The following is a 10,961-nucleotide window of genomic DNA, read 5'->3' on the forward strand; positions in this document are numbered from 1 at the left end:
TCTTTTAATATTATTTATTGTGAGTTCTCACATCAGTTGGGGAGGAGAACTAAAGGTGTAGAAATCTCTCTCTAACAAACGCATTTAAAATCGTGAGGCTAACAACAATACGTAACAGGCCAAATCAGATAATATCTTCTAGTGGTGGGTTTGGACCGTTACAAATGATATCGTAACCAGACACCGGATAGTGTGCTAGCGAGGACGCTTGTCACAATCGTGCTTTTTTTAGCAACGGACTTTCACGATTGTGCAGTACTCACTCTCAACACTGAGTGAGTCAAGCCAATTTAAAATCACGTCACCTACGACAGGGTAACGTATGCTTAAACCTCTATCCCCGCTTTGAGAAGAATGTTTTAGAAAACAAGGCAGATAGATTTTCAAAAGGGAGTTTGAAAGCAAGGTTGAAAAAAAGAATGAAAACAATATTACATGATTACAAGCAAAAGGCAACACAACGGCTTAAATAGCATATAAATTTTTGGGTAGGAAGAAGTTGACAACTTGCATCCCCTGTAGTACATTTTGAGGCAATTCAGGTCTAGCAGGCCTAAATGTGATTTTATCAAATGTTCAGACAAAATCCAAGCAAGAGGAGTTGACGACTGGTCGCATCCTCGTATAATACATTTTGGGACATTTTCCGTCGACATGATTCTTTCGAACCGTCATACACTAAGAAAATACAATAAGAAAATTATACATCATGAAAGCATTAAGGTGATACAAGACAAGGGTTTTGGCATGCCACGAGCATGCAACCATGGACAACACGTCTTTGACATGTATGATCGTCACACTTGGCTCACCAGAGGAGTGGATTATGAGATCCCACATCAGTTGAAAAGAGGAACGATACGTAACGGGTCAAAGCGAATAATATCTGCTAGAAATTAGTTTGGGCAGTTACATTTAATTAAATTGAGCATTCAAGAGCCTTAGTGCTAGATTCAATGGTTGTCTCATGGTTAAAAACAAAGATGTCCCAAACACAAACTAGTTCGACAGTTTGGATGTGATATATTTGGTTGGTTGACTACTACAGTATTACCGTTGGTTGGATTCATTTTTTAAGTGCTTAGGTTTATATTAGGTTTATATGTATGTATGTGTATGAAAGTTACCTAATTTCTAAGGAAAGTTGTCGTTTCCAGCTCAAACCAATTTTCATGTTGAGCGATCATTACAACTAACCAAATAAAAAATCTTATACTTTACAATAAAATGGAGTGGTTTAGCAAAGAAATCACACCGTAATTAATGTCGCGAGAAGCTTACTCAATACATGCATGTCCAAGCGATTTTTTAGGATGAAAATATGACATGTGATTTATCTTCTAAATCGTCTGCCGAAAAAGGCATTAGACACTCGCACTTTCTATGAAGCCTGGTTCGGTAAGAAACCTTACTTTGAGCACCTAAAAGTATTCGATTGTTGATTGTATAGCCAAGTTAAGAATGTAGAGCTATATATAAAAAAGCTTTATGATAAACGTCAAAAATCGGTTTAAAATGTTCATACATTATTTATAACAACACAACTTAAGACAGACAACGAAGGAAATTCAACAATAAGAAATCAAGTATATGTGAAAATGATGATTTACCACGCCCTTTCGAACCAGTACCTAAAACAAGCGCCTTAGACCAACTCGACCATCTTGACTTCTTTAATATTATTTATTGTGAGATCCCACATCAGTTGGAGAGGAGAACTAATCATTCCTTGTAAAGGTGTAGAAATCTCTCCCTAACAAACGCGTTTAAAACCGTGAGACTGATGGCAATACGTAACAAGTCAAAGCAGATAATATTTACTAGCAGTGAGTTTGGGTCATTACAAATGGTATCATAGCTAGAATACGCTCTCTTAGCTGTGGACTTTCACCATTGTGCGATACTCACCCCCAACACTAAGTGAGTCAAGCCAATTTAAGATCATGTTGCCTATGGTAAGACAACATATGCTTAAACATTTAGCCTCGTTTTGAGAAGAAGATTGTAAAAAGTAAGAGCAGAGAAATTTTCAAAAGTGAGTTTGAAAGCAAGGTTGAAAGAAAGAATGAAAACAACATTATATGACTACAAGCAAAAGACAACACAATGATTTAAGTAACATATAATTTTTTTTAGTAGGGAGAATTTGACAACTTGTGGCATCCCCCTACAATACATTTTGAGGCGACTCATGTCTGGTAGACCTATACGTGATTTTACCGAGTGGTCAAACAAAATCTAGGTTGGAGGAGTTGACAAATGGTCGCATCTCCATGTAGTACATTATGAGTCATTTCTGTAGACATGATTCTGTCGAACCGTCATACACTTAGAAAATATAATAAGGAAATTATATATCATGAAGCAGTACATAAAAGCAATAAGATGATACAAGGCAAGAGTTTTGGCATGTCACGATACAACCATGGGCAACTAGTTCAACAATTTGGATGTGATATATTTGGTTGGTTGGCTACTACAATATTGATTTTTTAAGTGCTTAAATATATATATATATAGTCGGGCACCCGCGGCTGACTCAAGTGCCTCCTCTTTTCTTGATCATATGTGGTATTTGCCGATAGCGCGAGCTACCACTCATGCAGCAGCATCCAACCTATACAAACTAGGGGCTTGGGCTCGAAAGTCGGCCTTACGGCTATTCCACACGTTGCCTAGCGGAGGCGTGGTTATCTGAAGTGGATTCTCTCTTTTAATGAAATTTGGCCGGAAAGTGTTCTTGCCTCTATCCTTAGCTCGGGTAGTTGCCCTTTGTATGTATGTAGGTTTATTATTAAAGGTTTTAATTAATGTGTGGGCCATATCTCAGTTATGGCGATGGTGAAATTGAGAATATTTAAGTGTCATTCTCATGGGTCAATTTAATAAAAAATTAAATTAAATTAAATTATTAAATTCAGAAAGTTCCAAGAAGATGCCAAAATTATTAGTAAGTGTAGAGTTGATTTTATTTTAGAGAGGAGACCAATTTCGTTGACTTTAATGGGTTATTTAATTATTGATGAAACCAATTTTCTTAATTTTTTTTTATTATTTAAATACAACAAAATTTAAACAATTAAATATTGGCTTTGGAAGACTCAAAACTTGCACATGCTTGTTTAATTAATTAATTACCTAAAATTCCCTCACTCATTTATTTTAAAAATATATATTACAATTTGGTCCTAATATTCTAATTCATTAGTTATCAGACATTTTTTCGGTCAAGTAATTCGTTACCATCCGTTTGTCGATCCTCATGTCATGCTTGTTCTTTCTATGAATCGATTCATAGTGTCAGCTAATCAAAATTTACCATCAAAAGAGGGGAGAGTCACTTTAGGTTAAGTTGGTCTTATCATTCACGCAATTCTCTCATCCATCGATAATGGCAGTATGTATCCAGTTAGCACATATCGAACGAAAAAAGCGTGAATCCTAGATTCTCATACATACATACATACATTCAGCCATACTTGCGAGGACTATAATATTGTTTGTTTTGACCTGTTACGTATTGTCGTCAACCTTACGATTTTAAAATGATTCTATTAGGGAGAGATGTTCTTAGCAGATATTGTTCTCTTTGGGCTTTCCCTTCAAGGGCTTCCCCTCAAAGTTTTAAAACGTGTCTACTATGGAGAGGGTCTAGCCTGGGAGATGTGCCCACCGTTAGCAGATATATTCCTTTTTGGGTTTTCCCTTCAAGAGTTTACCCTCAAGATTTTAAAACGCGTCTACTACGGAGAAGGTCTGCCCTACTCCGACCATTGTCTTGCAGCGTTCATTAACTGGCTCTGATACCATTTGTAACAGCTCGAGTCCAGAATTAACAAATATTGTTCATCCCATTATGTATCGTTGTCAGCCTCACGATTTTAAAACGCTTATGGTAGTGAGAGGTTTCCACAGCTTATAAGGAATTTTGTTTCCCTCCCCATGAGATCTCACATAAAGTTTTATTTGTTTGATTTGACACAAAATGGAAAAAGAAAAAAAAGTTGGTGTGACATCCAATTATAGAAAAAGTACATGAATGAACTTAGATAACATTCGAATGAGAGCAATTCTGAGGACATAGTGGCTAAGAAAGGCTTAAAAGAATTGAAAATTACTACCTATATCAACAAAGTGTACATTCTTTTTCGATGACTTAATCAATAGGAACTTCATGGTAAGCGTGCCTTATTTGGAGTAATATTATGTTTAATGACCTCCTAGAAATTTTTCCGAGATACACATGGATGAGAGCAAAACATACTAGAAGAACTTGTGTTAGCCTGTGGAAATAGTATTCATTGTCAAGACGTGAGGAGTAGATAACGTGATCATATCATAGGGGAATATAGAAAAATGTCGAGGCACATAGGTTCCGAATCCGAAATTTGAATCATGGGTCATGCCTTATGGTTTTAAAGTAAAATATACTTTTTGAATCGTTAAAATTATGGCCCATTTGATAAAGATTTCTCAATGATTATATATATATATTTGTCATTTCCCTCACACTTGGAATTAAAATAAATAAATAAAATCAGCTTTATTAATATTTAATTTTACCCGATTGTTAATTCACTTTCCTTATGTTGGAAGAAAAATAATTCTAATAATTATGAGCTAACACATGATAAATAGTTTAAATATAATTTGTATATTATTAAATAATAATAATAACAAACCTTGCACAAAAATTGAAATAAATAGTAAAAAAAAAATAATTATTATTTTAAAAAAATTGTATGGAGTATTTTGTTTTTTTCAAAATAAATTTTTGAATTTTTGAATTTTTAAAATGAATTAAAATTATGGTTTATTTATTGCAATCATTTATTACAAAAGTTAACAAATAATAACTTAATTTATTAATATACTTTTAAAAAAAAGTTATTGGAAAATTTCCTATTTTATAACAATATGGAATATTATTAATATATTTTCTAAAAATTCCAATTCCATATATACATAAATAGAAATTGGAAAAATAAAAAAACTTACTCTCTTTGGTAGTGTGACAAATTAAATGCTATCATGACTCACACATTATAAATAATGAGTATATATATGCATTTATGAGCTTTCTCTAAGGACCCAAAGTAGGGTTATTGTTTGGTTGTAATTATGCTCTCCCTTAAAATCCTCGAGAATGAATACATCACGGAAAGGTTTTCACACCTTTATAAAGAATGTTTCGTTCTCCTCTCCAACCAAGGTGGAATCTCACAATCCACCTCTCTTGGGGCCCAGTATCCTCGCTGGCATACTGCTCGGTATCTGGCTCTGGATACCATTTATAACGGTCCAAGTCCACCACTAGCAGATATTGTCCATTTTAGCCCGTTACGTATCGCCGTTAGCCTCACGGTTTTAAAACATGTCTACTAGGGAGAGGTTTCCACACCCTTATAAAGAATGATTCGTTCCCCTCTCCAAGCAATGTGGGATCTCACAGCTTAACCTATCTGGTGTACGATAGTACCTAATGCTAATAATGTCCCTAGTAAGCTTGATAAGATATGATTTAGGTAGGTTGTCGAGTCAATAAGTCAACCACTCGTTAGTCAACTCACCTATCGAACTAAACAACTAGGTTAATATAGATAAACTCGATGATATGTTGTTACACTATCCACACCAACATAACACCTCACGCCCCAGAGATACCATAACGATAATATATAAGGATTTAGTGTCACAATACCATAATAAAATCATGTACATTTATCAAGACAACTTTAGATCAGTAATTGAGTAGGGAGACATAGCTCTAACCTATTGAAGTTGACGGGTATGTCTATCAACAATCATCATGTTTTTAATCGATTTGAATAAATAAAAGGAAAGAAAGGGTAGAGTGGGGCATGAAGTTGGGAAGGCCTTCCCTTTTCCAAAGTGGTAGCAATTGAAGTTTGGTAATAATAATGGAACAACATGCCCTAAAGTACCAACCCTACTTGCTTCCTTTAAACAATGGAACATGCCCTTCTTGTACCATCTCTCCTTAACTTATTATACAACTACTTTTTCGTTTCTCCGACCCAAAAAAAGAGAGAGAAAATTGTACGATAGTAATATCTGTCTCGCTCTTTAAGATTTGAATCTATAATACAAAAACTGTTACGAACTCATACCCTAATCAATTAGGTTTAGTTTTGCTCGATTCTATGTGATATATGACCTACCCAGATTATGTTAACCGATATTATATTCTAGTTAGGGATGTTCAAAAAATTCGATGACCAAATGACCCGATCAACCCAACTCAACCAAATGCAACGGTTAGGGTTGAGTTATGATCTTATTTGGGTTTATGAATTCACTTGAAGCTAATTTGGGTTGAATCGAATTATAAGATCTCACATTGGTTAGAAAGAAAAACGAAACATTCTTTATAAGGGTGTGACAAACTCTTCCTATTAAACACTTCATAAAACCTTGAGAGAAAGCTAAAAAAAGGAAAGCCGAAAGAGGACAATATCGAGTAGTGGAGAGATTTGAGCTTGAACTGTTACAACTTAAATTTATTGTTAATTTTACAATATATTTTTTTACTTACGAGATATATATATATTATTTTTTAGTTAATTATTTTTAATAATATACTAATAAAACCATTTATTTGTACATTTTAAGCAACAAATAAAGCAAGTGGGAATTAAAAATAGGATAAATAAATAAATAAATAAAAAGAGGATATTTTGACTTGGGAAACAAGTTAGAGAACATTACGGGAAATCATCAAGGTTTCCTCCCATTATGGCCTTTCTATATTAATAATAATAATAAAAAAGAAAAAAAAGCAAAATCTTGTCACAAAATAAATACTTCTAAATATATATTATATCAAATCTTATATTTCCAATCTTTCCCTATCTATTCATAATATAATATTTCTAAATTAAATATATTAATTAAAATATTATTCGTCTAATTTTTATATTCCTTTTTCGTTCGTAAATAACTTAAAAATCAATTAGCATCAAATTAAATTAAAATGGTATATCAATATTAAGGAGCAACGAAATGGGTAGGAGTTTTAATTAATACCTCGGCCTTAAATAATTATTTAATCCAGACTGCTCAACCTAAACCATAAATATTTGGGTCAGGTTGAATTTTTGAAAATTGAGTCGGTTTAATATATATAGAAATATTTTTTTTAATTATAGACCATTAATTGTTTTAAAAAATGGAAAAAAAAGGGGGTGTTGTTGGTTTTAATGCTCTGCCTTTGTTCCCAACTGCAACCACATGACACATTGTAATGAAGGGCTGTAAAGAAAGGCGTAGACATTAAAATACTCACACATATTTCCCTCTTTTTTATTTATTTATTTATTTCCCCAAAATTACTATAAAAAGAAAAACAAAAATGTTCATTTATGGCTTTTCTTTTAATTATATTTATTTCAAATTAATATTTCTTATATATTTATTTAAAGTCAAATTAATATTTAATTTTTCGGATTAATCTAAACAATGATTGGGCATTAGAATACAGATGCCAACTTTTCATTTTCTAAATTAAATTTTTTTAAAAAAAAAATCCATGTTTTTTTTTTAAAAAAAATTAATTTTTATAATAATAATAATAATAATTTTATATTTTCCCTTCCATTTTCCCTCCTTAAATTCCCAGGAAACAAACACTCTTTGTTCTCTCTCCTCAAATTCCTCAGATCTCTCTTTCTCTCTCTAAAATGAGAGACTTTGTTTCCTGTTTTAGCGAAAACGCCGTTAGCATTTCTAATCCCTCCTGCTCTAGCTACTCCAATGCCGCCGCCGCCGTTGTTTCTCTGCCGTCGTCATCTCCGTCGCCATCGGTGAAAACCGCCGTCACGAGCCTTTATGCTACCACTCTCTCGGCGGCGCAGAGTCATCTCATGATTTCAGTGACATGGACGAAAACCCACTCTTCTCAAAGCTTGGCCGTCAATTTCACGCAATCTCCTACCGCCATAGCCTTCCACCTCGACACCACCGTCAGATTCTTCAAGAAAAACAAAGGGTCGAAATCCTACGACTTCCAATCTTCCAAAATCGAGATTCTTTGGGATCTCGCCGCCGCCATTTACGACGGCGGACCAGAACCCATTTCAGGATTCTACGTTTTAGTAACGATAGATTCAGAAATCGCTTTGGTTTTGGGGGAAATTCCGGTATCTTCGCGGCCTTATAGCCTGAAAACCACCATGGCTGCCGACCCAGAAGCTCGAAAATGCTGGTTGATCTCAAGAACAGAGCATTGCTCTGGAAATACTCTGTTTTCGACGAAAGCGAAGTTCAGTGAGAATGGGGTTTTTCATGAGATCTCAATCCGATGCGGCGGCGACGACGACGGAGGGAAAAGGAAGCAACCGGGATTGTGGGTTTGGATCGACAAGAAGGCGGTGATTAGAGTGAAGAGATTGCAATGGAATTTCAGGGGAAATCAGAGCATTTTCGTTGATGGGTTGCTTGTGGATTTGCTGTGGGATGTTCATGACTGGTTTTTTGGGTCCGCCATGAATGGATTTGCGGTGTTCATGTTTAGAAGAAGGAGTGGATTGGAGAGTAGGCTGTGGTTGGAAGAGGAGAAGAAGATGATTCCTCATAATGATATTCAAAAAAGTTCGGATTTTTCATTGTTGATCTATGCAAGTAAGACTTCTTGATTAAGGATTGTTCATTCTTTTCTTAATTTTTTGTTTTCGTTTTCAATTTATGAGTATAATTCTTTGAAGATGATCGAGAAATTACGGAGATCCACAACTTTTTTGGTCGACATTTATGGATTTTATTAACGTAGTTGAGATAAGGATGTGAATGTATGACTCTAATACCATGTTCGAAACCACTAATATCCACTAGAAGTCTAACTTCTGTCACTTTTATTTTTGATTTCTCCCAAATGATATATGTGTTCTTTAGGGACATTTATTTGAATTTTGAGTTTTTTTTTTTTTTTTTACATTGAAATCCTAAATTGAAGTGGAGAATATGAAAAAGACAACCTTTTTTTCTGCTAAAACATGTTTGTGGAATATATATTTTGAGAAAAGAAGTTCAGAATTAATGGGTTTGTGTGATGAACTTCCAACATTTTCTCCTTCTGTCTCTCCAGAATTATCCAAGTTTCAACAACAAATCCCTCTTTTTACTTTCTTACCTATAATTATTCTAATAAAATTAGTTTACTACTAATTTTATTCTTTTTTTTCCATTTTAGTATCATAAGTTAGAGTAGGGAGGATTTAAAACCAACGTTACCTGCATATGGAATAAGTTCGATTGGAGAAATATTTTAGATCAACTCGAAATTTCAAATTGATTAGGTTAGTGATATGAACAACTCGAATAAAGTTAACAACCCAACCCGATTATTGAGTTATTATTTTTTTTAAATTATTTTAAAAAATCATATACTTATATATATAACACTGAAATTTCATAAAATTTATCGGTTACAAAGTTAAATATTCTTAATTTTCTTAATAATCTTAAAAGTAATTACACTTTGAATTGGGTTATTATAACCCTACGGTGTGGTTAGATCAAAGAAATGTCTAACCTGCTAACTAATTCCAATTTCAAGTTTTTTTTTTTATTTAAAAAATTCAACCCAACCCAGATTATAGGTGAAGTAGTAATTTTCAAGTCATATGAACAACCTAACTCGACGTCAAAAAAAAAGAAGTATGCATTCTTAAATCTATAGATATTAGATTTAAGGTATGAATATGATTAATGGTAAAATTTTGGAGTAAAGAAGACACAAAATCTAAAAGTGATTTGAAAGAGAGAAAATGGAGAAAAGGGTCCCATTTAAAAGTGGTAAAAAACCCATGATTTGGGGAAACACCATTCCAATCCAAATGACAAGTTGTAAGGACACTAAGTGACCTAATTCAGAAGAGAAGGGAAAGTGGAATGGAGGGGGGCCTTAGGATCTTTGGCCCTTTTTGTTTGTTTTCTTCATGTTTAGGTATGACTTTGGAACACCATTTTTAGTGCTACTCCAACTACTCAAACATTTCACTTTTTCATTTCTATTCTTCTTCCATTTCCATCTATACTTTTCTATCTCAAATTTAATTTTCTTTTTCTTTTGAACACGCCTCAAATTTTAGTCGGGTTGAGTTCGTGATTCGAATAACTAAAATAGAGTTTACAATCCAACTGAATTGAAACGAACCCAACTCTCTATTTTCAGGTAAAAAAAAAAAACCTAACAGAGCCGACACAAGGAATCAGTGGGATGCCGTAGCTTTCCCCTCAAAGACTGTAAACTCAATTTCTCTTTTGATTCCTTTCAGATTCTCTTCATAAATGATTCTGAGTGAGGATCAAACTCAGATTTTGAGTATGATTGGGCCTGAAAGGACGTGTTTGAGATTGTGTTGAGTTGTTGAGTTGTTTTTTTTTTAATTATTTTAAAAAAAATACTTATTCACTCATGAAATTCAAATATCAAATATTTACGAGTTACAATATATCACTGACATCGCTACAAATATCAAAGGGGAGAGTTTGATTGGATTTGATTGTAACCCTATTTTCGGGTTAGTTAAGTTGACCCGACCAAAAAAATGTCAACCCCTGCATCGACCCAAATTTTCGATTTTTCAAAAACTCTACCCACTCCAATTTTTATGGCTTAGGTTGAGTAGTCCAAATTGATATCAACGCTTGTAACATCCCTACTTCTCTCCAAATAATATCGAGGTGAAATTTATGTAACTAATTTTATTCATTATTCTTCGAGTTTCAAATATTACCAAAAAAATTATTTTCTTTATGAAGAAAGTAGAAAAAAAAAAAAAAACTTTGAATTGAATGAGGAAAGGGAATCATGAAGAAATGGGTAGCAAAAGAATGATGGAGAAAGTGGCCTACTCAATTTTTGTTCTACTTTTACCATTAAAACATACAATTTTGCTTTTCAAAAAAAAAAAAAAAAAAAAAAAAAAAAAAAAAAAAAA

General features: G+C 33.4%; 1 protein-coding gene across 1 annotated transcript; it reads left to right on the forward strand.

Annotated features, from left to right (window-relative positions):
- Nucleotides 1–7,700: 7,700 nt before the first annotated feature.
- On the forward strand, nt 7,701–8,654 carry LOC111436518. The gene has a single exon (XM_023074280.1). The coding sequence runs from the start codon at nt 7,701–7,703 to the stop codon at nt 8,652–8,654; it is 954 nt and encodes a 317-aa protein (XP_022930048.1).
- The last annotated feature ends 2,307 nt before the right edge of the window (nt 8,655–10,961 follow it).

Source organism: Cucurbita moschata, unplaced genomic scaffold, assembly GCF_002738365.1.
Source record: "Cucurbita moschata cultivar Rifu unplaced genomic scaffold, Cmos_1.0 Cmo_Scf00055, whole genome shotgun sequence".
Taxonomy (NCBI): domain Eukaryota; kingdom Viridiplantae; phylum Streptophyta; class Magnoliopsida; order Cucurbitales; family Cucurbitaceae; genus Cucurbita; species Cucurbita moschata.